Below are 27,971 nucleotides of genomic sequence, written 5' to 3'. Positions count from 1 at the left end.
AAAGAAAACCATATAGGGACTTAGATATCCAGGGCGTTCACCTCACAGTGTGGAAATGTTTCCGCTTAGACCTGGCGTGAGAGCTGACTGGTTTCCCCCCTGTTCTTCTAGGTGGCCATTCCCATTGAGGACGTTAACCGAAGTCACCTTCGATTCACCTTCCGCCATCGATCGTCCCAGGACTGTGAGTAGCGGAGTGCATGTCATCCCTTAGTGTCCTGTGCAGAGGTCTTGAACTCAAGCCTGCTCCTGGTCATGCCCTCAGATAGATAGACCTCAGGAGGCTCTCCTTTCTTCTTCTTGCCCTTCTTTGAGAGGGGGCGGCTACTCCTTTCTCACCTTTGCATTCAGAAAACTTGCGTGTTCCCCACCGAACTCCTTTTGGCTCCTAGTGTTTTCTGTCTTGGAATGGAGGATGTGAAACCTCTTCTCTTGCTTGATGGCCCCTGGTGTCTGCAGCTCGGCTAGTGCAGTTCCCGTTGTGAGATTTTTGGGCTGAGGCCAGGCTGGGGAGGAAGGCGCTGAAATCCACACCGCTCACCTTCAAAGGGAGCTTACAGTTGACTGCTGACGTCTGCCCCATCCCATTTGCCGAATCCGTCACCTTCCGCGGTATCTCCTGCACGGTCTCAAGCCGTGTGAAGCCCTGGGTCAGGCCCGGCAGACGGGATTAGAGGAGGAGGAGGACACCGGCCCCGCCCTTGTGGTCTGTCTTGGCTTGGAAGCGGCTCGGGAAAATAAGGGGCGGTGGCGTTCGACCCCAGTTGCGTGCTGGAGAGGGCCAGGAGGGTAGAGTGGCCTGCGTGACTGCGTGGACGCAGTGAGCCCACCAGGGTGCCGGACGTGACCGGCTGCCGGCGCTCTCCTCCCGCGGGTGCCAGCGCGGGCCTCTCTGCTCCTCTCTGCGTGAGGTTCCGCAAGGACCGCGTCGTGAAGGGCAGAGCCTGAGCCAGCGGAGGGGCAGCATGGCCGCACTGAGCTCCGGGGCAAGGGGCACCTCCGAGCGCTCGTGTGTCCTCCGCCCGGGCAGGCAGGGCATGGCGGAGTGGGTAGCCCGGGGCTGAGGTGAGGCTGGGCATCAGTTCTCGTGGGGGCAGGGGCCCCCAGACATGCCTCACCCCTGGAACTACAGGAGAGGGCTCCCTCCCAGACCCGGGCAGAAAGCTCTAGATTCCTCCGGGGACCGTGGCACCATCCCGCATTGCCTGTCTCACAAGCTCGCTGTCCTTAATTAATAAATTACACCGGGGCAGAGGGATACCTTCCCTTGCATTTTGCATTTCAAAATCCTTGTTTTTCTTGTCAGACTTAAGCATGCATTATAGACACACATTTGCATAATTAATGAAGTTTCCCAGGCCAGGGGGGGCGGGGTTTCTCAAATGTTTCTGAGATAGTCGTCACGGAGGGTGGCCGTGGAGCCCTCTCCAGCAGGGCCTGGGGGCCGACACCCAGGGTCAGAGAAAGCCATGGGGCCACCTTGAGCATTAGCCCGCCCCGGGGGTGGGGGTGGGGGTGGGGGTGGGATTCCTCCCCCAGGCCCCTCTGTTCGCTTCTCCTGTCTCTCCACACCTCTCCACCGACTTGAACGTCCGTCAGGACGGCCTTGGGGTCCTTCCCGTGAAGGTAGCTGTAGTCGCGTTTTAGAGCGTTCTTCTGCCATGACCGTGCTGAAGGTGCTGACTGGTTCCCACCGCAGCTAAAGATAAGTCTGAGAAGATATTCGCGCTGGCATTCGTGAAGCTGATGCGATACGACGGGACGACTCTGCGAGACGGGGAGCATGACCTCATCGTCTACAAGGTACGTCTTGCCCCCGCTGCAGTCTCCAGGGCTTTGCGGGGGGCGGGGGGGGCTCCCTGCACCGACTGCATTCCCCATCACCGTGAGGAAGCCACCGTGTAGCTACCTTGGACAGTGTGGCGGCCGGCCTTTCTGCCGTTCCCGATGAGAAGAGCGAGTGCCGTACAGAAAGGCCGAGAGCTTGAATCCGTCTGCCGGGCGTAAGGGGCGTTTAGAACCCCTTGAGGAAGCCGGGCGCGTCATGGCGCGGGCCTGTCATCTTAGCTCCTTAGGAGGGTGAGATGTGAGGACTGTGGTTCAAAGCCATCCCGGGCAGCTGCGGAAGTCCACGAGACTTTTATCTCAAGTTAACCAGCCGAAAGCCAGAAGAGGAGCCGTGGCTCCACTGGTAGAGTACCCGCCTTGAGCGAATAGAACCGAGGAACAGAGCCCAGGTCGGTCTTGAGTTAAAGCCCTCTCACCGGCACCCGAACAAAACACAGCACCCTAAAACGTTGTGGGGGCTCAACACGAAGGGCAAACATTAAGAGGGTGAGAAGGATCAAGGGTAACAGAGCTTGGAAAAAGCGACGTGTCGCTGTGTGCGGGTCACGTGTGACGCACATACTACCTAACTAACCCCACAGGCCGAAGCCAAGAAGCTGGACGATGCATCCACGTACCTGAGCCTGCCCTCCACCAAAGCCGAGCTGGAGGAGAAGGGCCACTCGGCCACCGGCAAGAGCATGCAGAGCCTCGGGAGCTGCACCGTCAGCAAAGACTCCTTCCAGATCTCCACGCTCGTGTGCTCCACCAAGCTGACCCAGAATGGTGAGCCGGCGGGGAGAAACCGCTTCACCCTGCGTTCCTTCCCCCCCGCCCCTTCCTCCCAGCGGCTGCTGGGCGGAGTCTTCCGTAGGCGCAGGTGCCTCCTTGGTTCCATGCGTGCTTGTGACCCACCGGGCCGTGCCTGGTCTAGGAAAGAGGCAGCGGTATCCGTCTTCATTTAAGATTCACACATCTATTTCCACCTAAGGATTAGCTTGACAGGAAGACACAGCCACGGACTAATTTATAGAGCTTTGCAGCCATAGGAGAGCATCCTGGTGTAAGAGAAAACATGTAGAATTTGAAGTCCAACTAAAGACCTGAGAGGGAATTCCAGCCTTCTGTGAATCCTGGAAATGACCTTGAACAAGAGTTCTCTGAACCCTGTTTCCCATGACCTGGGCTTAATGCCTGCATGCAGAGCTTTCTGACTGCTAGGTAACTAGGATTGGAGGTGCCTGCTATCTTTCTGTCTTCTGCTCCTTGGGATAATACACCAGTTACCTTTCTTTTAAAAGTCCCCCCTGCAATGTGAGATAAGGAATCCTTGCCGATTCATGCAAACGAACCTCAGCCTAACTTTCAGGTCACTCTTCAACTAGCGCCTAGGGTTTCTAGCTAGGCCAAGTTCATCTACCACCGTTTGCAGCCTCCCTGAGGACTTGGCTGTCCAGCAGGTTACTTCATATTCAGAGCACATGGCCATTGTTGCCGTCACTCTGTCTGGAGGAGGCAGAGGCTCTTCTACACAGATCCTTCATTTAAAAATTGCATCCCCTAATGTGGCCGTATCACAGCTGTGCAGAGTGACTTTATGCTCTCTTGAAACTGAGCTTGAAAATCCAATTTTTTCCTCTTAACTGACCGATATGGACGGTGATTATTAATGTCTGTTGCTATCAGGAATTGCATCTCCCTAGCTGTCTGTCAATCATGGCAGGCATTTTGGATTTGCCAAGGGCCAGGCATCCTTTGAGCTTTAATAGGATAAATGCAGGACAGACGTAAGCCTATCCTTTGGAGGCCTGGGCACTGCAGGGGAGGTGCTGGTGTCCCGAGGGTTTGAGCATTTCCGTCCTGCCTCCGATGCTTTTCAAACTTTCTGCGCCTGCCTGTCTGTTGTCTTGTCTCGGACGTGCAAGGCGGCACTTACCACCAGGGTCTGGGGAGTAAACTGTGCAGAGAATTGACCAATAAGTCACTCAGACAATTTAGGACGACGTGGCCATATCTGGATGCGGACACTTTAACGCCATTTGTGTACAATTTTGGTACAAGTGCCTTCAGGCCATTTGGCTAGGGACACTTCAGCACTGATTTAGGCAAAGTCTGCGGGCGGAAGGCCTTGCGTGGGGGTGTAGGGTCTGTGCAGGCAGGAGAGGTGGGAAGGAGAATGCACGGCGCCTCCCAGCCGGGGGTCAGCAGCGGGGCCTCCGCTGGGGGCTGGTTGGGGAAAGGATGCTCCTCCCTGTGAACCTGACTTCTGGATGGGGTCTGACCACGTCCCTGCGTCTGCGACTGCATCTCGAGGACCAGCACCAAGGTGTCTCCGGCCTCAGGTGCACGGCATGCTAGGTTTTCGGCAGGTGCTGGGTGATTGGCGGTACCAGTGCACTGCCATTTTTACCACGTCGGAAGCCACGTATTAAGCTTGGACATATTTTCTCTTTCTCAACCATGTTTAGAGGAACCCGTCCAGAATCCTTCTTTAACCCTCGCATTCCTGGAAGGAGGCCGGGGACCCAGGAAGCTCCCAGGGCAGGCGGGATCCCAGCTGCAGAGCGATTCCCTCCGCGTCCCCAGAGGGAGAGCCGGCTCAGCAGCAGCTGTTGCTGGGCAACCGGAAATTCCAGTGTGGGGCTGCCCACGGGAGTGGGGGAGTGGCGGGGGGCAGGGCGTTCGTGGCTTCCGTGTCAGACCACGGTGAGGGCCCTTCTTTGGGATGATGCCACGTCAGGTGGGTACGAGATGGAGCTTCCCCCAGTTGGCATTCGGGCATCAAGTCTCCGGCTCTCATTTGAGGGAGTCATTTTCTTCTGAGAGTATAATTCATTACGGTGACATTCTATCATGGAGGGAAAAGCAGAGGCTGAATTATTCATTGGAGTTTGTGTTAAGCATCTCTGTGCTGAGCATCCTGTTGGATGCCTCCCGGATAGAAAAGTAGCTTCAGATGTGATCCTCTTCTTGGCGCGCTTCCTGGATAGTGAGACGGAAAGAACTCAGGAAACAAGGAGTCACGGTGGGCCCAGGCCGGCCGAGTCCCGGGGACTCGGGGACTCGGGGACTCGGGGACTCGGGGACTGGCCTTGTCCCAGTCGATTGCCCTGTGGGGGCTGTCATGCTCCGTTTTCCTCAAACCTCCTCCCTCCTCCTGGTTGCTCTGGTGAACATTTTCTCGGATTCAGAACACAGAAGTAGATACCAGCTCAGTCCTATTCCAGGGACCACCGACCTTGAATCAATCAGCCCGTATTATCGATGGGTATCTGTTAAAGAAACAGGTCATTTGTGTAGGGGGAATCTGCCTTAGCTGTAAGCCTGAGAGTATGTGGGCAAGATATAGCTTTTCTCATTCCCTTCTTTCCTCCCTCCCTCCCTCCCTTTCCTACCACCTCTTCTTCTTCTTTTTTTTTTTTTTTTTGCTGGTACTCTGGCTTGAACTTAGGACCATGCTTAACTTGCTTGGTAGGCTTCCACTCTACCACTTGAGCCCCACCTCCATTCTGGTGTTTTGCTGGCTACTTTGGAGATGGAGTCTCACGGTCTTTTCTGCTCAGTCAGACCTGGAATCATGATTCTCCAGATCTCAGTCTCTGGAGGAGCTAGGATTCCAGCCATGAGGCCCTGGTGCCCTGGCTGTTATTTCACTTTTAATTAGAGATTAACCAGAACGCTTCTTTCAGTGCCTGTTGCGGTTAGTATTTTGTGCTGGGTATATTGGGCTGTTTCCTGTGGCATTTAATTCTTGCAGCAGTCCTGCAAGATGAGAAAGTTGAGGTGAAATAACTTGCCCCAGGTTCTGTAGTTGCTGTAGGATTCAGCATCCCACAGAGCCTATGGGGGATGCTGGTTTTTGTTGTTTTTTAAAACTCTAATCTTTGGTCAAGTTGGGTTGAGGACAGATCAATCACAGTGTATGTTTGGATGCTTGATACATGTTTATCTTTTGTGTTGTTTGATCTTAACATTATAACGTGTGTCCATGTTCCCTGAAATCCTCTTTTCTTTCTTTCTTCTTTTTTTGCCAGTCCTTGGGCTTGGACTCAGGGCCTGAGCACTATTCCTGGCTTCTTTTTGCTCCTGGCTTCTTTTTGCTCAAGGTCAGCACTCTGCCACTTGAGCCACAGCGCCACTTCTGGCTTTTTCTATATATGTGGTGCTGAGGAATCGAACCCAGGCCTTCATGTATGCGAGGCAAGCACTTTACCACTAGGCCACATTCCCAGCCCAATGTTCCCTGAAATCCTACCGCTAGCCCCAATTATATTTTCCTTTCAGTATTAACTAGGATCTTGGTGTTTTGTTTTTTTTTTTTAATGGTTACACTTTATAAAGCTGAAGTTGGTTGCTGATTAGCATAAATAGTAAATTAGATGCACTTGGCTAATTGCTTTTTTTCACGTATTGGGATAGTAATACAACTTCAAGTGCAAATGTGTGGGGGCCTGTACTCCTGGAGAGGGTTTGGAGTCTGTCCTCTTGACTTGAAGAGCATCTTGATATCTTAAATAAAATCAGAATTGGAGATATTCTGTGAGCCTTTGCAAATCCAGTATTCTCAACCCTTGATTTTTCCATTTAAAAGGCAACAGACAGAAACGACAACCATAAGCCCCCTCGCTGCTGGGCCAGCGCAGCACGGAGCCCTTTGGGAGTGGCCTCTGCTGGCCCTGGCTCTTGTAGCTGGGTGGCACTGAAGCTTTTGGACTTTAATTTATATTCTTTTTTTTTTTACATTATTTTACTTAAAAAAAACAACTGTATGTTCCCTTTCATAACAAACCACTTGGGAGCAGATGCCAGCGTGGAACTTCCTGTGTCGACGTTGCTGTGTTCCATAGTTGTTTCCCCTAGGCTGGGAAAGCCAGTCCTTTTTTAAATAAATAAATATATATATATATATATATATATATATATATATATATACGTGTGTGTGTACATATATATATATATTATTTTTAAGGTTCTCGCATACATTTTTAAAGCTTCTCCATAGAAATGATTTCATGGTAAATGATGTGGCTAGACGTGATGAATTCACGCGCACCAAGTGTTAAGTGTGTTGCAACATAGTCATGAAAGCTCGGGCGGGCCTAACCTTTCCAGACAGGGCCGATTCTTCCTTTAGCTTGGGGTGAGGCTTGAAGCAGAGACTGAGGTGATCACCAGCAGAGCTGACTTGGCTTTGTGTTCGCAGTGGACCTCCTGGGACTCCTGAAGTGGCGCTCCAACACCAACCTGCTTCAGCAGAACCTGAGGCAGCTGATGAAGGTGGACGGCGGCGAGGTGGTGAAGGTAACCAGGGCCCTGGCGGGCGGTCTTGGCTTGTCTTTGTGTACAGAGTCAGTGAGCCCAGAGGCACCATGGGAGTCTGGTTCCAATCCCCTCACCCACCAAAGATGGGCTATCTGGAAGGGCCAGGCCTTGGATCTGCTGACTAGTCCTCCGTGCAGTTGTGACCATGGCTAACTGGGATAGTGACAGGGCCTCCATCACTGGGCACGGTGAGGTCGACGTGACATCCGTGAGAAATCCCAGTTATTGACACCGCCCGTCACTGTCTCCTCCTGGCCATTACCGTTCGCCTCTCACCGACTTGGGGATGCTGTGATGCGGTGGGAAGACCTCAGCACCCGGGTCTGGCTTGGTCATTTCTTTCCTGGGTCATCGTGGATGTATTTCTTGGCCTCTGCGACTCCGGAGAAACGCTGTGCCCTATTGTGTATTCAGGCCCTCTTGTCTCAGCAACTTGATTTGTGAGACCGGACTTGTAGGGTAGAACAATGTGAGGTCCCTTTGAAAACCCAAGTTTTGCAACTGTTTTTTTTTTTTTTTTTTTTTTTTGTGGCACTGAGGTTTGATTTCAGGGCCTTGTGCTCGTGAGGCTGACACTTTACCACTTGAACAGTGCTTCCATTTCTGCTTGTAGCTGCCTATTTTCTGTCTGAACTGGCCTTGGACTGTGATCCTCTAGACCTCAGCGTCCTGAGTAGCTAGGATCCCTGGCCTGAGCCTCAGCGCCTGGCTCAAATGCTCCATTCTTAGTCGTCTGTGCTGTTGGTATTTCTCTCATGGACCACTCGGTGTGCGTGACTGTCCTTAGTAATAACGCGTTATCATTTTCAGTGTGTTCCCTTGCATCGGGGGTGCTGAGCGGGTCAGTGGCCTGCGGTGTTTCATAAGCAATGTCGCTGCTTTACTCTCTCACCTTCCTGGAGTGGAGTTTGTGGAAGGAGACTGCCTTATCTCTGTAGAATTAATTACTTCAAATGGCCTTAATTAACCAGCAATGTGCTTAACTGCAGCATGAATTAATTTGATTTCTTTCCTTTGCGCCATCCGTTGCGTGGCCATTCAAACATATCCTTGCTCATCTTCCAATTTCAATCGTCTTCTCAATCCTGCTCTTCTGCCGGTGGCTTGGACCATATTAATTGCAATTTTCAACTTCCCTGGGTTCTATGCCTTCGCAGTTCAGGGAGAAGCTGAGTGAATAAGCAAAACTGCTTTAGAAGACACAGGGTCAAGGAAGTTCTACATGTTTTCGTTTTTAAGCCTCTGTCTTTGAGACTTCATTGTGTATCTGTTGATTGTTGTCATACTTAGCAGGAAAAAGCATCTCGAATCATCTGGTCCTGTGTACCCAGCCTCACGTCTGCTATGTCGTGAAGTCGAGTTGTGCATTCCTAGAGGTGCTTTCCCCAGGTCTCCGTCCTTCCTGGGCGACTTGTACCCCAGACAGGCAACCGTCTCCTCCCCTGTGTGCTGGACTTCATTCTTGTCTTCCTTGCCCTTCCCATCTTGTGCTAGGGTGGGCTGGCTGTCCAAGGCCCCTGGCTCTTCCCGACCAGCTGGAGCTTGAGGAATTCCCAAGACTTTCTGTAGGGACACAGATAGAGTGTGGATTTCATGTCACCTTTTCTCGTAGCCTGCCTTCTGTGGATTCATAACTGGGAGTAGACTGGTGGATAGATCAAGGAAGGGTTCTGTACCTCAGTGAAACAAACGGTTTCTCATTCAGGTGAAGAAGGCCATTGAGGGTCCGGCCACCCGTGCATGGCCTCTCGGGGTGGGGTTTCTGAGCAAGCTCTCCTGGGCTCGTGGGGACGCTCTCTGGTCTCATACGGGTTCTGTTTCTGTGGTTTCTGTTTCTCGGGGGGCTGGCGTTTCATTTGTGTGGGCGGGACAGGCGCCTCCTTAGGGCTTGGCATCGGGCGAGCCCGTTGGCAGGAAGGTTAGGCTCCTTGCGGAGGGCGTCACGTTTAACCTTTGCAAACATCTGTAATCTGAAATGATGGTAAATGCTAACAAAAGCGAGGTAGCACAGACCCACGCCGTCCCGGAGTCGACGAAGCCCTGGTTGTCTAGATGAGCCTAGCGTGCAAAGGGAGGTTTTGTTCTCTGCCGTTTCTCTCGTTTGGCCTAAGGAGCGGTGGGAAGCCGTGAGGATTCATGCCTCAGGGAGCCCGGGATCCCTTGCCTGGTTTGGAGGCTGCCCTCTGTGTCCCCGGAGAACCCCCGTGTCCCGAGTGAGCCCCGATGCCCCCGGAGAGCTCTGGGGATTTGACGCCGTCACCAGGCTCCTGGGCACCACGCAGGATTGGACGTTGGGTGGGAGCAGGTGCCCACAGTTTGGTGTTCAGCCTCCTGGCTGTGACAGTTTCGAGTGGACACATTTCTTGGGTGGTTCGGGAATATTCTACATTCGCATCTGATCTGACCCTCTTACTAAGTGATCGTGTAACCGTCACCCCTTTTCAAAGCAATACTCTGATGGAGGCGCAGTTTACGGGCCATAAAATTTATCTTTAAGAGCTTATGGAGGATAAAGGCCTCACAGGCCCGTGGCTCGGCGGTGGAGGGTTGAATGCCTGCCTTCACTGCCGGCTTTCTCATTCGTGTGGCCGCTCAGACGCCCAGGCCGGACAAGGCCTCGCACGGAGCTCACCCTTCCCATCTGCGAGGCTTCGTGGTCTGTAGTACATTTCTAGAGTTATGCCATCACGCCACATCTAGCTGGAGAACAGGTCGATCGCCTTGAGAAGAAACGTCACGGCTGGTGGCAGTCCTCCCGACCTCGCCACCCAGAATCCACGCTCCGTCTCAGGATTTGCCTCAGCTGGACATCGCTGCACACGGAGCCACACCAAATGAGTCTCGGGTGCCTGGCCTCCCTGGCATACGGTGCTCTCCAGGTTCATCTGGGTCTCGGCTTGGGCTGGCGTGTCCTCCCGGTGCAAGACTCACACTCCATCGTGTGGCCAGAGCACACCTGCGTGCCAGCGGTTTGCCCTCCTCCTGTGTTCTTCCCACTTCGGGGTGTCACGACAGTGCTATTGTGGAAATTCATGTAAAGGGTTTTCGTGCGGCTATGTTTTCCTTTCTTTGGGATGCATACTTAGGAATGGGATTGAGGGACGATGTCGTAAGTCTGGGGAATTGTCTAACCCCTTTCTGAAGGTCTTGCACCATTTCTAGCTCTGGTTTCCTTCCGCTCCCCCTCCCCCCATGCTTCCTGTTGTCTGTCCATCGTTGAGCGGAGGGAGCCATTGCGCAGGTGTAAGGTGTTCCCGTGGCTTCTGGACTAGCGTCGCTGTGTCCACGCTGGGTTTCCCTCCCAGCCTGTGGCTTGTTGGGTCGCCTATCCCCTGTTCTGGCTCACCCACTCCCCAGAACTCCCCGCGGCCCGTGTCAGTTTGCCCCGCCCATCTTACATTTCCTGTAGCAGGCTCCGCAGCCACTTGGAGTTCTTTTGTTTAATCCATGGTATATTGCTACACTCCATGGTCTGTCTATTTGGTGAATTTTATTACAATGTATAATTAAGTTCCCAATCGGCCTTGTGTCTGACTCACCCCCACTTCCCTCCTCCGCCTCCCCTCCTGGGCTTCTCTGTCGGGAGAAAATCCTTTGGTGTTCAGGGTTGGCACCTGTCTCTCGGGCTTCCTTCCCGTCACTGGTTGAAGTCCATTATGAAGATGAGTCGGAGTAACCGCCCAGCGCTCGGTAGTTCATGCAGCCTGGTGAAAAGGTGGAAGGGCTGGAGCAGGGTCTCGGGGGGCCAGAGCAGGGCCGTGAGTCTCTCCTGTCTCACTGCGTGGCTCACCGTTCAGTTCACTCTCGGGAAACTTGTGTCTCTGGCATCTGATGGCGATCAAGTCTCAGAAGTCGGTAGCTTTTGAGGCATCATCGGGGAAAGCTGGGTGTGTGGAACCTTCCAGATGGGACGGTCACTCCCGTTTCGGGCGAGGTGGGGTGGCTGGCCCTGTCACTGATCTCGTGTGTCCGTGTAGTTTCTGCAGGACACCTTGGACGCCGTCTTCAACATCATGATGGAGAACTCGGAGAGTGAGACGTTTGATACGCTGGTGTTTGATGCTCTGGTAAGGAGCTTCCCTCTCATCTTCTGGCAGTGGGGGGGGGGGGGTGGGAGAGGCCTATCACAGAGACCTCAAAAGTCTTTCCTAGTGTACATTCAATCAAAGGGGTGGGGGAGGGCTGGGGATATAGCCTAGTGGCAAGAGTGCCTGCCTCGGATACACGAGGCCCTAGGTTCGATTCCCCAGCACCACATATACGGAAAACGGCCAGAAGGGGTGCTGTGGCTCAAGTGGCAGAGTGCTAGCCTTGAGTGGGAAGAAGCCAGGGACAGTGCTCAGGCCCTGAGTCCAAGGCCCAGGACTGGCCAAAAAAAAAAAAAAAAAAAGGGGGGGGGGGTGGGGGAGGCGGAGGGGTAGTGGAAGGATTCTTCTAAGGTACACTACAAGCGTACTTGTGCAGATATCATTTCCAGGGTAGGAAAGTGGGCCATCTTCTGCCTGAAAGTGTTCTAGCTGGTCTTCTCACGTTGTGCTTCAAGTGGGTCTGGGAAAGTTTCCAAAACTGGTTTTATTGTGTTGCTCATGACAATATTTTTGATTATTTTGACAGGTCTTCATCATTGGGCTAATTGCTGATAGAAAATTCCAGCATTTTAATCCTGTTTTGGAAACTTACATTAAGAAACACTTCAGTGCCACCTTAGCCTACACGTGAGTTTTTTTTTCATGCTACTACTTTTTCGTGCAGGTACAGGGGTTTGAACTCAGTGCCTAGATGCTATCCCATAGCTCTTTTGCTCAAGACTGGCACTCTACTGCTGGAGCCACAGTTCTACTTTTGGCTTTTGGTAGTTAATTGGAGATGAGAATCTCCTGGACTGCTTTTAGATCTCAGCCTTCTGAATAGCAAGGTATGAGCCACGGGGACCTGGCTCTTTTGTGTCATCTTAAAGGAATGATTTCCTTCTGGAATGTCAGCTAATTAGTCTTTTTGGGTCTACGGATAGCATTTTGGTTCTGGCTGTACACCCCTCTCCCCCATTTCTGAACTTACCTCGATAATTTATAATATTGGTTCCCTCTTAATAATCTTTTTTTTTTTTTTTTTTTTTGCCAGTCCTGGGCCTTGGACTCAGGGCCTGAGCACTGTCCCTGGCTTCTTCCCGCTCAAGGCTAGCACTCTGCCACTTGAGCCACAGCGCCGCTTCTGGCCGTTTTCTGTATATGTGGTGCTGGGGAATCGAACCTAGGGCCTCGTGTATCTGAGGCAGGCACTCTTGCCACTAGGCCATATCCCCAGCCCCCTCTTAATAATCTTAAAAGATCTTCCTGGAAGGGATATGTGATCAGTTATCGGAACATTCCGGAGTACATTTCGTTCCCCATGTTTTCCATCTGCCTTTGGAAATTTCAGTTTACGTGGGGTGGCTCGAGCGATGGGTGCAGGCCCGTCCCGAGTGCCCTCTGCAGAAGCACCGGGTGACAGTGTGGGTGGACGTGTCTCCGCATCGGTGGGCCTGTCCTGCGTGGAGGTTACTGGTTCTTCAGTGCGAACGAATCACGGTGCTGTGCTCCGCGGGGTGACGCCTTTCCACGCGCTGTCTCCTGTCCCTGCCCTTCCCCACACTCTGCTGTGTCTGACACGGAGTCTCCTCTCCTCTCTCCTCATCCTGCACAGGTGCCCCGGGAGGGGTGTCTGCACCTGGCCAGGCCTAGCTCAGCTCCTGTGTGGCGTTGTGGTCCTGGGCCAGGCTGCAGGCTGCCTGGCTCTGGGCCGCTTAAGCACTGCAGTCTTGGGCACGTTGCTTAACCTCTCTGGTCTTCAGCCTTCTTGTCTGTACACACAGCCTGGTAGATTGGTTTGATAATGTCTTTTGTTATTGTTATTTTTCAGTAATGGGGATTGAGCCCAGGGCCTTGTGCTTGTCAGGCAAGCCCTCTGTGGCTTGAGCCCCAGCCCCAGCTCTTTTGCTTTTAGTTTATTTTGCAGAGAGTGTTGGTCTCTTGCTTTTAGTTAGAGCTGACCAGTGGCTGTGATCCTCTCGCCTCCACCCCTTGAGTAGCTGAGATTGCAGGCATCAAACAACACACCTGGTGTTTCAGGATCTCAGTGAGTTATTACATGTAGAGTATTTGACAGTTTCCTGGTACTTTAAAAGACCTTAGCAATTGTTGGGTTTCATTCATTATAAGGCATTACTTGTTTCCATGATGGGATTTATTGGCATTTATTGTGCAGAAATAAAACTTCATACTCTTTAAGAGCATCTCAGTTAAAATCATGAGACGTAGTTCTCTTTAGTATCAGTCTCCTGAGTCAGAACTTCCTTCCATGTCTTGGAGGAGATTTTGGTAAAACCCGTTTTTTTCCCTAACTGCATATGGCCGTGACGGGAAGATCGGGGGATTCTGACTCCTGAACCCGCCCCCCTTCCCCCCCCCTCCCCCCCGCAGTCCTGTGCAGGTAGCGTCTGAGTGCAGCAAGGTGCTGGATCCGGGGATGGGGCGGAGAGCTACAGAGGGAGCCCTGACAAGACTTTCTTTAGCACTTTGCTAATAAATGTCCATTGAGAGGGATGTGCTCACTCGGGAGAGACGCCCAGTTGGGTGGCGTGGTGGACAGTTCCAGACAGCACCTGCTGGGTCTAGCGGCTAATCCCAGCTGTGTAGGATTTGTGGGCTGGAGGCACGATGTCTATATGAAGCCTCTTCGCGCATCCTTCTTGTGTTGACACCAGTGGGGGGAAGGAGAGCAGTGCAAAGCCAGCATGCTGCGTTCCCGGCACGTGCTGGCCGTCAGCCGGGCTGCGGTGCACAATGAGCTGTTTCATGGAAAGTCACCCAGTGGAGGACACAGAACCCCTGTTATCCTGAAGCTGGCCTGGCATTGAGATAAGAACCAGAAGCCTCCCACTCCCGCTCTCCAGTCTGCCACAAAGGAGATTTTTGTTCTAGAAACAAGCGTTCATTCTTTCCTGCTTTGATGAAGGACGGAGCTCAGCTGTTTAACTGGGATCTGAGGATTTATACCTTGGAGGAGCGGGGAAGACAGTTGTGGCTCACGAGGCTCCCACCAAATCACCGAAGGCTGCTGCGCCCATGTTGCTTTGAGATTCCCTAGGCCACGTGACATTCAAGAACTCAGTATTGTCACAGAGGATGTCGTATCCTCCCTCCTACATGACCTTGAGCCAACACCTGGTCAGGTTCTCCCTTTCCTTTGAGAGTGATCCCTCAACGCTTCTTCCCATGGATTAAATTCCCATCTCCCCTGTAATTTCAGTTGGTGAAGACCAGATGCTGTGGGCAGGACTAGCACTGGTCCATACACAAAGGGAATGGGCGTGGCTCTAGGGCAGGAGGAGTGGGCGTGGCTTTGGCACAGGAGGAGTGGGCGTGGATCTAGGGCAGGAGGAGTGGGCGTGGCTCTAGTGCATCAGGAGTGGGCGTGGCTCTGGCACCGGAAGAGTGGGCCTGGCTTTAGCACCTAACCAGCATCCCTGGGCTCCTTTCTGCCCCTGGGGCTCCATCTAAGTCACAGAGGCGCTTCAGGGCCCTGGAGGATGCTCAGTTCGTGTTGTACCCGAGCTGTACTTCTGTGGCATAGGCAGGGGTGTTTGATCTCTTTGCAGACAGGAGACAGCCTGGCATGTTTATTTTCTGCCTCTGAGCTATGCTCTTTGTGAATCCTATTTATTTTTTGTACGTATATTTCTTTGATGAATTAGTTGAAAGCATTCCCAGTGTGCCTCCTGTGGAGTTTGGGGGGGGGGGAATCTGTGATAGAGAAGGCATTGTGAAGGGAAGGATAGCGTGAATGCAGGGAGGGACGTCTAGGTGAGGACTTTTGATGTGTCCCGTTTCGGGGTCTGCCAGGAGAGGCCTGTGGTAAGATAGGTGTTCCGGTGGGGGGCCACGGTGGTGGACACCATTAGGCACTCCCAGGTGGGTGGATCCCAGCCAAGAGGTTCCTTCAGGCTGTGCCCCTCCACACCCAGATGGCACGGTTCCCCCTCCAGGGCCAGGGCCAGGACCAGTCACCCACACAGCATTTTATGGGGCCTTCCTGGTGAAATAATGTGAGGTCGTCTGCATCACAGTTGTAAACCCTCTGTTTCTCTTGTTAGTTTCTTGTAGCAGGCAAATACTCTTATCATTTGAGCCAAATCTCTAGCCTGCCTTTTTGCTGATTAATCTGGACATGGAGTCTCACAGTCCTTTTTGCCCACGCTAGCTTTGACTCTTTTTTTTTTTTTTTCTTTAATTCTTTTTTTTTGGCCAGTCCTGGGCCTTGGACTCAGGGCCTGAGCACTGTCCCTGGCTTCTTCCCGCTCAAGGCTAGCACTCTGCCACTTGAGCCACAGCACCGCTTCTGGCCGTTTTCTGTATATGTAGTGCTGGGGAATTGAACCTAGGGCCTCGTGTATCCGAGGCAGGCACTCTTGCCACTAGGCTATATCTCCAGCCCCGCTAGCTTTGACTCTTGATCATCTGTATTGCAGCTATAGATGTTAGCTACGGGCATAGTAAATTCGTGTTTATTTGTTTTGTTTGTGTTGCCAGTCCTGGGGCTTGAACTCAGGGCCTGAGCACTGTCCTTGGCTTCTTTGTGCTCAAGGCTAGCACTCTACCTCTTGAGCCACAGTGCCACTTTTAGCTTTTTTCTATATATGTGGTGCTGAGGAATCAAACCCAGGGCTTCATGTATACGAGGCAAGCACTTTACCACTAGGCCATATTCCCAGCCCAAAAGTTGTTTTTGTTTTTTTTTTTGCCAGTCCTGGGGCTTGAACTCAGGGCCTGAGGTAAATTCTTGATTGCATAAAAATCTGGTGGGTGGGGGTCTGCTTAATGGCTGGTCTTGTCTTTCCCTGCAGGTCACAGGTGTGCTGCTTGTGTTTGCAGCCTTTCAGTGTAGCCCAGTACACAAAAATCTAAACTGATTTCAAAGTCCGTTTAGTTCTGTTCTGATTTGGAAACATCGCCTGAGACTGATCCTGTTATTTCAGGCTAGAACCACCACAAAGTGTAGATTTGTTCTTGTGTTTTTTTTGTTTTTTGTTTTTTTTTTAGCAGAATTGAACATCACTAATTTGCATTAATGTTTTCATCATTAAAAGCAACACAGACCCCACAAGTGTTTTTGAAAATGGCATTGCAGAAAATTCAAGTTCTGTTTAGTGCCCCACATTGGAAATGACCACCATCATCTAGAAATACTTTCTGTGTACAAACTGACCCCACCATTGTTATCGCAGTGTCTGCTTAGTGTGCAAAATGTCTTCATGTTAGTTTTGCTTATTGAAGTTGGAAGGCTTTTTTTTTTCCTTGTTGGAATTTGCATAGAGTCCATGTCATTTCCTGAGTCTTGGTTGCCAAACCAAGACGAGATGTAGATTGTTGCCTGACCCTGGAAAGACCTCCTGCACTCTCGGCCTCCTCCCAAAGAAACAGCCACTTTCTGATTTTTATTACCATAAGTTTGTTTAGTCTTCTGTGTGTGTGTGTGTGTGTGTGTGTGTGTGTGTGTGTGTGTGTGTGTGTATTGGAGTTTGAACTCAGGGTCTTGGGCTTGCCAGACTGGTGCATTATCACTTTAGCCACATCCATTTAGCCATATCTGTAGTTCTCGTTACCTTAAATGTTTTTTTTTTACCAATAGGGTTTCACATTTATGCCTTGGCTAGCTTGGACTGTGATCCTCCTGTTTCTGTTCCCTTATAGCTATACAAAGGTGATTTGCCACAAGTCCAGCTTTTAGCAACCGACGTTGAGTCTCATGAACATTTTGTCCAGGATGACCTCAAACTTGAGCCTCCGGATTGCTACCTCCTGAGTAGCTCGGAATAGAGACGTGAAACCTTGCTTTCCACTTCCCCCCCCACCCCCCAAACTTTCTCTTGACCTTTCACTTGGTTCTGTTTCTGTGTCTGGCTTTTTTCCTTCAACAGAACGTTCCTGAGGTTGCGCTTGCGTCTCCTGACGTTGGTCTTCTTGATCTCTGGGTGGGAGGGTGTGTGAGCGCAAATCTGGATTCCTCTCCCCTCCTCCTCTTGGTGGTGGTGAGGTGGCCCTCCTTCAGCTCTGCGGAAGAGGGTCCCTGTGAACACCCTTGTGGCCTTCCCTGGGTCGAACCCTGGGGTATAGACCTGCAGGACAAGGTCTGTAGTTAAGGCCTGGAGAATTGGGGTCAGGTCCCCAAGGCTGGTGCCATTTTGTGTTTCCGCCAGCAGTCTTCTCAGCAACCCGTTGAGAACATCCTCATCTCTGTGTTGTGTTGTCTGACTTTAAGAATTTTAATCATTGCAGTGGAGGCAAATTGATATCTTTAGGATTTTGTTTGTGGTTATCTCATGATTGATGGGAGGTGGCACCCACTTATTTCTTATTTACCATTTATGGTAGCCTACCATGGGTCTTACACATTTACTGTGCTTTGTTTATCCTTTTTCCTAGCTGTGCCTTTCCATGAACTTCTATTTCTAATGTTGTTGATGCCTAGCTCATCATTTTAACATATAGAGGTTTTAGTTTGATGGCTAACGTAGTTTTGTCTTACCATTGTCTCCATGCCCTGCATGGTGTCATAGTGCTTGGGGTGTATGGCTATTTAAATGAAATACATTTAAACGTTCATGTTTTTCCAGGCCCATTTCCACTAACCATGCCCCACATTTACTGGGTGCCCACCACACTGGGCAGCTCAGCCACGCAGGCTTTCTTTTACTGAAGAAAGTTCTTTCTGTGCCTTTATGCTTTTAGCCATAAGTCTCAGTAATGCTGAAATGCGTGTGATGAAATTCGCCATCTGTTTATAATAAAACCTGTTAGCAAATCATGAAATTAAGGGAACTTCCTTACTCTGATAAAAACCCATCAACACGGAGTTGTAGTTAATTTCATAATTAGTGCTGAACTTCTAAAGCTTTTTCCCTATTTTCGGGAACCTGGAAAGGCTGTCGCCTATAATCATGCTTGTTTATTATTGAGCCGGCGTAGGGATGCAAAAACTTAAGTTATTTAAGAATGGGAAAGAAAGTAGTAGAACTGTTTCTCCATCTAATGTGAATTTTGTCCATGCAAAGCTATAACGAATCTAGGTAACGTAAGCCTCAAACCAAATGAACAGAATCACTAGAACTAGTAGGTAAAGCTCAGAAAAGTGAGATACCAAGCTTGATTTAATGATTCCACAATCTATACATATACCCAAATATAATTTAGTATTACGTACATGTACTTATTATTTGTCTGTTAGGAACGCTATGTCCCCCCTCAAATAACAACCTAAAGAAAGAAACACCAATTTTAGATGTACAAACAACTGGGAGATGAACTTTAAGTGTAGTTCAGTTTATTGAAGCAAGGTGGGAGGGGGAGACTGCTGTGCCGTGGACACCTCCGTGAAGATTCCAGATGAGGTCACTGCCCACGCTCACGCTTGGCCCGTGCTCCCCTCACGAACAGGAAGCTGACGAAGGTGTTAAGGACCTACGTGGAGAGTGCGGAAAAGCCCGGGATCAACGAGCAGCTGTACAAAGCCATGAAGGCCTTGGAGTACATCTTCAAGTTCATCGTGCGCTCCAGGATCCTGTTCAACCAGTGAGTATGCCCACGGGAAAGCCGTGGGAAGCCCTTCCCAGCTTCCTTTGCTCCCTCCCTCCCCCTTCTCTGCCTTCCCCCTCTTCGTTTTCTTCTTTCCTACCTGGTGTTTCCTGTGACACAGTTCCCATGGATGGAGGCCTGCAGCGGCCTGGCCTTGTGGACCCTCACCTGGCCATGAGCCGTCAGAGGCTGGCCCTGCGGGGAGTGTGTGCTTCCAGGGCTGGGGTGTTCGCCTCCCAGCCGGATGCTGTCTGGCCCACAGCTTTAGAAGGCTTCCCAGGGAACGTTCAGTGTCCATTACAGCTCCTAGCACCCCACGGTATGTCTTCATATAGCAAAACACCCAGAAGAACGAGCAGCAATGAAGCAAGAAGAAACAACACCAAGTCCAGATCGACTGACACTGCTTCCCTTGAGAGGACACAGGGGCTTCCCCCTCGCCTGCCTTCGCCCCGGTGTGGTTTGCAGAGACATTCGGGCCTGAGCCGCTCAGCTCTGCTCTCTGGGCTCCGGATTCTTTTTTATTTATTTTTTTTTTTGGCCAGCCCTGGGCCTTGGACCCAGGGCCTGAGCACTGTCCCTGGCTTCTTCCCGCTCAAGGCTAGCACTCCGCCACTTGAGCCACAGCGCCACTTCTGGCCGTTTTCTGTATATGTGGTGCTGGGGAATCGAACCTAGGGCCTCGTGTATTCGAGGCAGGCACTCTTGCCACTAGGCTATATCCCCAGCCCATGGGCTCCGGATTCTTGGCGTCTCTGAATTGGTCCGCATCAATTTAGGGATTGTTTTCAAGCTTTAAAGTAAATTGGGGGTATTTATGACTTCATTAATTTAGAGAGAATGAGTGTCTTATATAGTAATATTTATAATAGTCAGAGTTGTGTGGCTTACATCAAAGAACTTTCTGTGGGCTCACATTATTTCACTGGGTAGAGAGTTGGCATTGGAATAAGACTCGCTCTTACTTTGTGGGGAGGGGTAGCTATTTTGTGGGTAAATTTGCCATGCCCCTGTGGCTGTCTGGTTATTCTTAGTTCTCAATTGATGACCTTTCTCTGGTGAACCCCACCCAGAGTCGCTCTACATGAGAAATCCCATCTTCACCCTTCAGCGGCGCGGTACTCAGCCTGACACCTGGAGTGTATGCCTGCCGTCGTAGTTACTCGGGGAGGTGAGATCTGAGGATTGCAGTTTGTAGCCGTCAGAGCTTGTTTCACTTTCCTGTCATTCTTCTTTTTTTTAGTGTGCATTAAAATTGACCAGAGGGTTTCACCATGGTATCTATGGCATGCACATATTATGTTTTGCTCTAAATAGCTCTCCCTATTGCTTTCTCTTTCCTTGACCCTTTAATCCCCTGTTGACCAAAAACCTTCACTGAGACCCATTTTGTTGGCTTCATAGGTAGTTGCGATGCATTTCACAATTATTCACCCTCTTCCCCCTGCTGGAAGGGAGTTTATCAGGGTTTCTGGGAGCTAATTGGGTGACCATTAAACTTTTCTTCATCATGTTTATGACCCAGAAAGTATTTATTGCTTAATATTTTTGAACTTCCCTATCTTATTTCAGATCACTAAATCCTCAAGTCAGACGGGAAAAACTTTGGTGTCTCTTTAGTTTGAGGGCTAGTATCTACAATTATCGTCACCTGTGACTCTTTAATTTAAAATCTTTTTATTTTAAATTGTAGCCCCAAGTCAAAAAGATTATTATTCCCAAGGGATTACATAGAAACAAAGCTAAGTACTCAGCTGAGAGTTACCCTTGACCTCAGAAGTACTTTAGAAGTAAATGTTTAGTAATAATACCTCTGAGACCCTGAGAGTACTCGTGTTTTGTTGATCAGTCTGACCTTCTTTTCTGTGCTGGTCACAGACCACGATTGATCCCATCGCCTGCTTCTCTCCTCCTCTGGACATGACAGAGACCGAGTTTCTTGGCTGGGATAAGTAGCTTGTCAGAAGAGCCGAGCCCTGTCTAGGACGCCAGCCGAACGTCAGCAGTCTGTAAGGTGTGAGGTGTTTTGTGGCCTGCTACGGCCCCAGATCCCCATTCTTAGCCTGCTCAGCGGCTCTGGAGATCGCAGTGCCTTGGTAATCAAAGCCCTTCCCTCATTCTGTCCTCCATCGCTCCATGCCTCCTCTCCTGCTCGCCTTCCCCCGCTCTCTTCTTCCACTCTTCTTCCTTTCCTCTTTTCCTGTTTTCCCTCCCTCCTTTGACCCTTCTCTCTTCCATCCATTCCTAATGAACTTGTCAGCCCTGTCTGTACTCCAGCCTGGAATAGTTTTATGGTCTTTCTTTTTCCCACTAAATGTGTCTTTAATGTAGAGTTTTGGCTGCCTGCTAGGATTCCTGAGGGAAGGGACAAACAAACATCTCTTTTGAAATGAAGAACGCAGTTGTAGCCACATTTTGTGGGTGTGATAAATGCTCCTTAATTTCAGTCTCTGAACTAATGGTGTTGAGAAGATGTTTTAGTCTCTGGCAGATTATAGAGAAGGAAGAAACAACTCATGACCCTAACATCTTTGGCAGTAGGTTTGGCGTCTTTTTACTTCTCTCTCCTGTTCTGTCTTGTCCTACTGAAACGTTCACCTGATTGTCAGCCCGACTTTCTGCCTGTTCTGAGTCAGCCATTTAAAGCAGCAGCAGTCTGGGCTCCATGCAGAATGTCTAGAATATTGAATCACAAGCAGCCCTCAGCAGGTCTGGTGGGTATGGGGGGGGGGGGGTTGCAGGGGCCTGAGAGGGAAGGAAACAAAGCAGGCTCTCATTTTCTTACCTGCAACACATTTATTACCTCGGGAGAAAAACAATTGTGTTCACTGCTGGAATTGACAAGTGTGTTTTTCTTTTTGCAGTTGGAACCAACTTTGGAGATCTGTTATTTTTCTTCTTCTTTTCCAAATGGTCTTCTGCATTTTCGTATAATGCACTCGCTTTGTTAAATTCTAGGGTAATTGACAGTATTTATTCTCCCAAAGAACCAAGGAAGATGCAGAGGCCTATCCTACTTATCTTACTATCTTTCTTTCTATGCCATTCCATACTTTGTTTTGTTTTGTTTAGAAAGCTCATTTTGTCCTGAAATGAGAACGGCAGTTTTAAAAGCTCTGGCCCAAAGACATTTAGTTCAGAGGGAACCAGGAAAGATCCTGGCCGCCAGAGGCACTTCTCTGCTGGTTTTTGTTTGTGCTTTCTGTGTGGGTGGATTGCATTAGCCGGGAAGCCAGGAAACGGCTAGATGCATCTCCTATCAGACCTCCTGAACCAGATGACTAAGCCTGGTTATCGCGCTTCGCTTCGTCATTCTTGCCTGTCATCTGGTGTTAGCATTGTGAATAATTAGTTGTTTATTATGAATAAGTGATGCTGCTCTGTCTTTTTGCTGTCATTCTGTAGGTCACAAAATAGGGTGTAGTTAATGGACAAAGATCCTATTATTTGTCGATGACGAATACTTATTGAAAATAGAGCAAGCAATGAAGAGGTCTTAATCGTCTATCCATAGGTCTCTTGAGTTTTCATCCCCTTTTTCGCCTCAAAGTAGGTCAGACAGATGACCTTTCTAGGTTAATTTGATTAAAAAAAACACACACACACAAAACCACCATGACTTAAACCTCTAGCTACTTCACCAGTAGTGGTCTTACATCACAGAAAGATGACTCAGAGGACCCCTGTGAAATGCTAATTAATTATGTGTCTGAACATATTGGTTGGCAGCAGAGAAACTATTTAATTTTCATCCTTGACAGGTTCTTGGTGGAATTTTAAATGTATTAAAGACTCATTATCTATGTTTCATCGGTTTTAAAGCAGTTATTATAGGCCTACAGATTTGTAATTGTTAAGCCTTTCACACTGCTCTGGTAACATGGTCAGCCGGCCTCTCGGTAGGCTCGGGTTGCGTGCTGCGGAGAGGAAGGTCTTGGCCGTCTCTCTGGCCTCCTAGCAGGGGCTGAAGTGATTAGTGCCTACAAGCCCCTGGCAGAACCCTCTTAGCTGCATTTGTGGAAGAGGCTTAGCAGGAATGGGTCTCAAATGAAGTATGTATGATTGTTAAGTCTAGTTTCCTCTGTTCCGCAGGAAGTGGGGATGCTCTCTGGGCTACATTAGTTTAGTAGGAGTTATACTCACGTGGAATTTTAACAGACAAAAGGTATGAAACTTGAAAGAGAAGACGCGATGGCTGGTGATTTTGGAGATGAAGTCTGCCAGACTTTCCTGCCTGAGCTGGCACTGAGCGGGGGAGCCTCAGGGCTCAGCCTCCTCAGTCGCTGGGATACAGGCGTGGCGCACTGCCCCCCTCCCCCGCCTCCCCCCCCACCCCCCGGCTTGCCTGGTTCATTTTAAAAGTCATGCTTTCGTGAAATAACAAACTTTCACATACTTTGTACGTGACAGTATTACCTTAATACAAGCTAAAAGGCCAGCAAATTAGAAAGAAAGCGAAAGCAAAAATTCATTTACTTATCCTGTAATTATAAGTTAAGAGTCATCTGAACGGTATTCATAAGAAAGTCTTAAATTAGACTTGTAGATCAAAGAAAAAATATCGTTAGGCTCTCAGAATTCAAAGTGAACTTTACAAGAGGGGGACATGTAGAGAACAGCAACGCTTAAGGTTATTACCACGACCGACAAAGCACAGGAGGAGCCCTCAGGAAACAGGAGCCGAGGGGGTGTGGAGTCCCCCCCCCAGAGCGTCTCCTGCCCCCCTTCCGGGGGCAGCTTTCATCATGCGCTGCAAGTCAGTTCTGCCTATTGGTCCTGCCAGGATTCTCAGAATTCTCCAAACCCATCAGCCCTGGGAAAGCAAACAGCATCTGCCAAAAGAGACCCTTCGTGGGGGTATACACCCCAAAAGATGGCTTAAGGGAGTCTTCCTGCCTGCTTAATGAAGGCCTCCTTCCAGTGTATTTCAAACGCAGTCAGCCCAGAGAGGAGACTCCTCGCCCCCATGGGGACAGGGGGCTCCAGGACTCGGTGTGCTTGCCATTCTGGGGGTCTGCTTTCTCTCAAGGTGGCCTTGTTCCGGGACCCTTCAGTGTCACCACCAGTGTCAACTTACATTGAAAAACAATCCCGAGATTCTCCAGAAAGTAGTGATGTTTTTTTTGGAAGTCAGGTTGAAGCAAGGAGGGGGCGGGGGGGGGGCTTTCATGACACACATAGCAGGGTCACAGCAGTGATGTCCCGTGTCCCTGATGGGCCACGGTGGTTGGTGAGAGGAGTCTCATCTGGGTCTCCAGGTGAGTAGACAGATGAAGACGTTCTGCTAGGCGTCCCTCTCTCTCACTCTTTGCTCGAGGCCCCGAGTCCTGTCTCTCAGCTTTATCCCTCCATTGCTCTCCCACTAGAGCCACAGCTTCATTTTCTGCTTTTTGCTGGTTCATTGGAACCCGGCGTCTCACGGTGCTTCCTGCCCGGGCTGACTTTCCGCCCCAATCCTCAGATCTCAGCTTCCTGAGTGGCTAGGATGAGCCGCTGGTACCTGCCTCCCAACCCATTTTTTGGCATTCCTGAGGATGGAAATCGGGCCTTTCTGTTTGCTATGCCCCCTAATCCTTTGTGCTTTTAGTTTGTTTGTCAGACAGAATGCCTTTAACTTCACTCAGGCTGCCCTCTCACCCGTAGTCCTCCTGCCTCTACAACGCTACCAGGCCCCAGCGTTCTTTCTGGGTTGCGCTTTCTTCAGTACAGGCTCACGGACGTGGCAGAGCCTTTTCTCATGATCCAGGCCCGAGAAGAACCTTCCTTCCTAAGCTCCTGCTTCGTTTGTGTAGTTTTAACAGAAACCATCAGACGTATTTTACCGTTTTGTATCCTCCACAAATTTACAACCATCAGTTTTCTTTTAGTCATTTTTTTATTATTTTTTCTTCTTTTCTTTCCCTTCTTTAATAACCAAGCCTTTCTTTTCATCATTCCATGTCCTCTTCCCTTCACATGGAAAGGATTCTTATACTAGCTTTTCATAATTATCACAGGCGACAGCGTGCCTGACGGGCTTAGAGGGTAAGTCAGATTAATCATTGGGACCGCACCCCTGAGAATGCTCCCCATAGCTAGATAAACAGAACGCCGGAAGTGCCTTTTCTCTCCCTGCTTTTGTGGTATTGTTGTCCTGCATATTAATTCCACATATATTCTAAGATGCTATTAGGCATTACCATTGTGTAGTCAGTATACATTTTCTATTTGTGATTGCTTTCCATCCTTCCTTCAATTCCGTGTTTCTCTTGGGGATTGTTTTCCTTCTGTCAAAAGAATTCTCCATAGAATTTCTTTCAGTGGAAGTCAGCTAGTGGTGTTGTTTGTATGAAAATGATCTATTTCGTCTTTGTATTTGAAGGATATTTTCTTTTAATACAGCATTCTGGATTGGCAGTTATTTTCTTCCTGCAGGTGTTATTCTATTTTCTTTTGCTTCCCGTCATTTTTGTTGAGAAGTCCACTTTCAGACTTATTCTTATGTTGTGGAAGGTAAATCATGTTTTGTTTTGTTTCTTCTTCTAGCTGCTTTTACAGTTCCTCTTTGTGCTTGTTTTCAAGCTTACCACGCTCTGCTAGAGATGAGTTACTTTTTTCCTGCTTTGAATTCTTGAATGCTTGATTGACATTCTCCGTCAGTGTTCAGGGTCATGATGTCTTCGGATGGCTCATCTGCCTGTTGCTTCTCTTCCTTCCTGTTCCTCTGATGCCTCCATTCATCTTCTTCGGGTCTCTTTATTGAGTCTTTATAGTTCAAATTCTTCTCTGTATTTTCGTCTTCTTTTTTCCTCCTATCCTGTGGGTTTTCTTGCATTTCACTATTTCTGTCTCTTGCTGTGTCTACTCTCAAGTTAATTTGTAATTTAGGTATTACGTCTTTTAATTCTAGACTTCCCACCTGATACTTTATTACAGATTCATTTTCCTGCTGCAATGTTCCCCCTTCTGTTCTTTCCATCTTTTATTCTAAAATATAAATAGAAAGTAAAGTATAATTCCAGTTATTTTTGAGGTCTTTTTTTTGAGCTACAGGGTCTCGACTACCTGAGGGCCTGTTCCAGTCGTGGTCTTTTTTTCTTGGAGTTGGCCCTGTGCTCCAGTCTTTCCCTGGGTCTGATGGGATTTATTTGGTGGCAGGGCTGTGTTTAGAAAGCTGTGTTTAGAAAGCTCTGGACTGTGGGGTCTCCACCTTCTCTTGGGCTGAGAGCCTGGTGTGAGCCGTGGCTGTGGTCAGACAGGACTGGGCTGTGGTCCTGGCCAGCCGTGGTCTGCCTTTGATTGGCTTGGGTTCTCCAGCCCCACAAACCGAGAGTCTTCCGTGTTAACTGGCACTCCCCTCCTTGGCGTCTCCTGGATGCAAAGTCATTTCCTCCAGAGACTGACGCTCATTCCACTCTGCCTTCTAGAGGAGTCTGCTTTGGGTTTTGGTCTTAAGTACCACGTGGCTCTAGAAACTGATGAATGTGGAGGAACGAGGGCAGCCTTGTTCTTGTTGTACCTCACCCCTCGTGCAAGCTCACGACATCATGTTAATTGCCTGGTACATCATTTAAGCAAACTTGTATTTAGAATTCTCTTTTTGCAGAAGAGTTATGCTAGTTTAGAATTTACCAATTTACACAGAACCCTTGGCTTTACAAAGGAGCTTATTTAAACATTAAGTTACCTGCAGGGCAATTAATTATCACCCAATTTGCAAAATTTTTCATTGTGCACAAGGTTTCAGGTAGGCTGGCTGTGCTTTTCGGGAAGTCGAAAACTAGTCTGTATTAATAAAGCATCTGAGCTGCGGCATTTTAAAATGCAAATGGATTGCTTTTTAGTAGTAGCCACTTGAAGTAGCTGTGAATAAATAATTTACAAATGAAGGTTATTTAAAATTAGCAACATGTATTAGCATACGTATAACCAGATGTACAGATCCCTATTATCCCTATAGTGAACACGTCGTTGCTCGTGAAGATTTTTTTCATACCACGGGCCCGATCACATTGCTTTGGTGGAGCATCAGTTCTCTGAGACAAAGTCATGTTGAATTTGCCATTATAAAGTCATGTTCAGATGGTTGTAAGATGTTAGATGTAGCCAGTTAAGGGTCCTCACGGCTGGCGATTGTACGACATTCTGAGTTTCCCCTGCGGAAAACACACCGGTTTCATGGCGTGGTGTCTCTGGGGCGGCGTGCTAGTTGGATCTCTCCGTTTTCTCTCCTTTCTGCCCCTGCCTCCTTCCGTCCTTCCCCTCCTTCCCCGTGTGTCTGCGTGCGGTGGTTTTCCCAGAGTGCAGCCGCGGGTGCTGTCCCCGCGCCCCGTTCTTCGTGGAGGGGGCACGCGAGGGCCCGAGCCTCCGGGTGGGGCCGCTTCGCTCCCGCGGTGCGCGCGTGCTGGGGCAGCGGCTCCCGTCCGCGGGTCCCCACGCGGCTCCCTCGAGGGCGGACAGCGCAGGGCCCCGGGCCCGGCACACCCCACAGCCCTGTGTTTCTTTGCAGGCTCTATGAGAACAAGGGGGAGGCCGACTTCGTGGAGTCCTTGCTGCAGCTCTTCCGGTCCATCAACGACATGATGAGCAGTACGTCCGACCAGACCGTCCGGGTGAAGGTGGGTGCCTGCCGCGCCGAGTGAGACCCGCTGTTGGCACGAGAGCTCCCGTGAGCAGGGCCGGGGCGCCGCGCGCTGGCAGCCCCGCCGTGGGCAGGAAGCCGGGGCAGCGGCCGCGCCCGCGCCCGCCTGCTGCTGGGAATTCCGTGCTTTCTTTTCCGTGCGTCGGTACCGGGGCTCGAACTCAGGTCGGGGACCTGGCGTGCCTTAGCTTTCTCCCCGTGGAAGCGAGCGCGCGGCCACCCGAGCTCTTTGCTGGTCAGTTGGAGACTGGAGTCCCCTGGACTTCGTCAGCAGGCTGAAGCACTGGAGGAAAAGCTGCACCGTGGGTGGCGGTGTGCACTTCCCTCCGAGAACCAGGACCTTCCGAGCGCTTAGCTGTGGCCGTCGCCGCGCTCTGGGCGGAGGCAGCGTCATTGTCTTACTTTCTTCCTCCGGTGTTGCGATACATAATTTCAGAAAACAGTCTTATGACTTATTGTCTTAAAAGATCTGGGGGACTTCCGGCTTTGCTGTGTTGCCCTGTGCCCTGAGCCAAAAGAGAGTGTGTGTGTGCGTGTGCACGCGTGTGTGCGTGCTTGTGTGCTCATGCATGTTTGTGTGTGCCTGCACATAC

The 27,971-nt window shown here is 50.0% G+C and overlaps 1 protein-coding gene across 3 annotated transcripts in view; it reads left to right on the top strand.

The window, feature by feature from the left end:
* Dock1 (dedicator of cytokinesis 1) overlaps positions 1-27,971 on the top strand; it is a 407,862-nt gene that overhangs the window by 78,630 nt on the left and 301,261 nt on the right. For all 3 annotated transcript variants that reach the window (XM_048338032.1, XM_048338033.1, XM_048338031.1), the window contains exons 16-23: positions 112-184; positions 1,700-1,803; positions 2,430-2,613; positions 7,031-7,128; positions 11,127-11,216; positions 11,764-11,864; positions 18,621-18,755; positions 27,247-27,355. In XM_048338032.1, coding sequence (XP_048193989.1) covers positions 112-184; positions 1,700-1,803; positions 2,430-2,613; positions 7,031-7,128; positions 11,127-11,216; positions 11,764-11,864; positions 18,621-18,755; positions 27,247-27,355 — 894 coding nt within the window. The remainder of the gene's footprint in view (positions 1-111; positions 185-1,699; positions 1,804-2,429; positions 2,614-7,030; positions 7,129-11,126; positions 11,217-11,763; positions 11,865-18,620; positions 18,756-27,246; positions 27,356-27,971) is intronic.

The sequence above is a fragment of the Perognathus longimembris genome, chromosome 2 (assembly GCF_023159225.1).
Source record: "Perognathus longimembris pacificus isolate PPM17 chromosome 2, ASM2315922v1, whole genome shotgun sequence".
Classification (NCBI taxonomy): domain Eukaryota; kingdom Metazoa; phylum Chordata; class Mammalia; order Rodentia; family Heteromyidae; genus Perognathus; species Perognathus longimembris.
The sequence above is the reverse complement of the archived record's forward strand: the minus strand, read 5'-3'. Positions and strand labels throughout refer to the sequence as shown.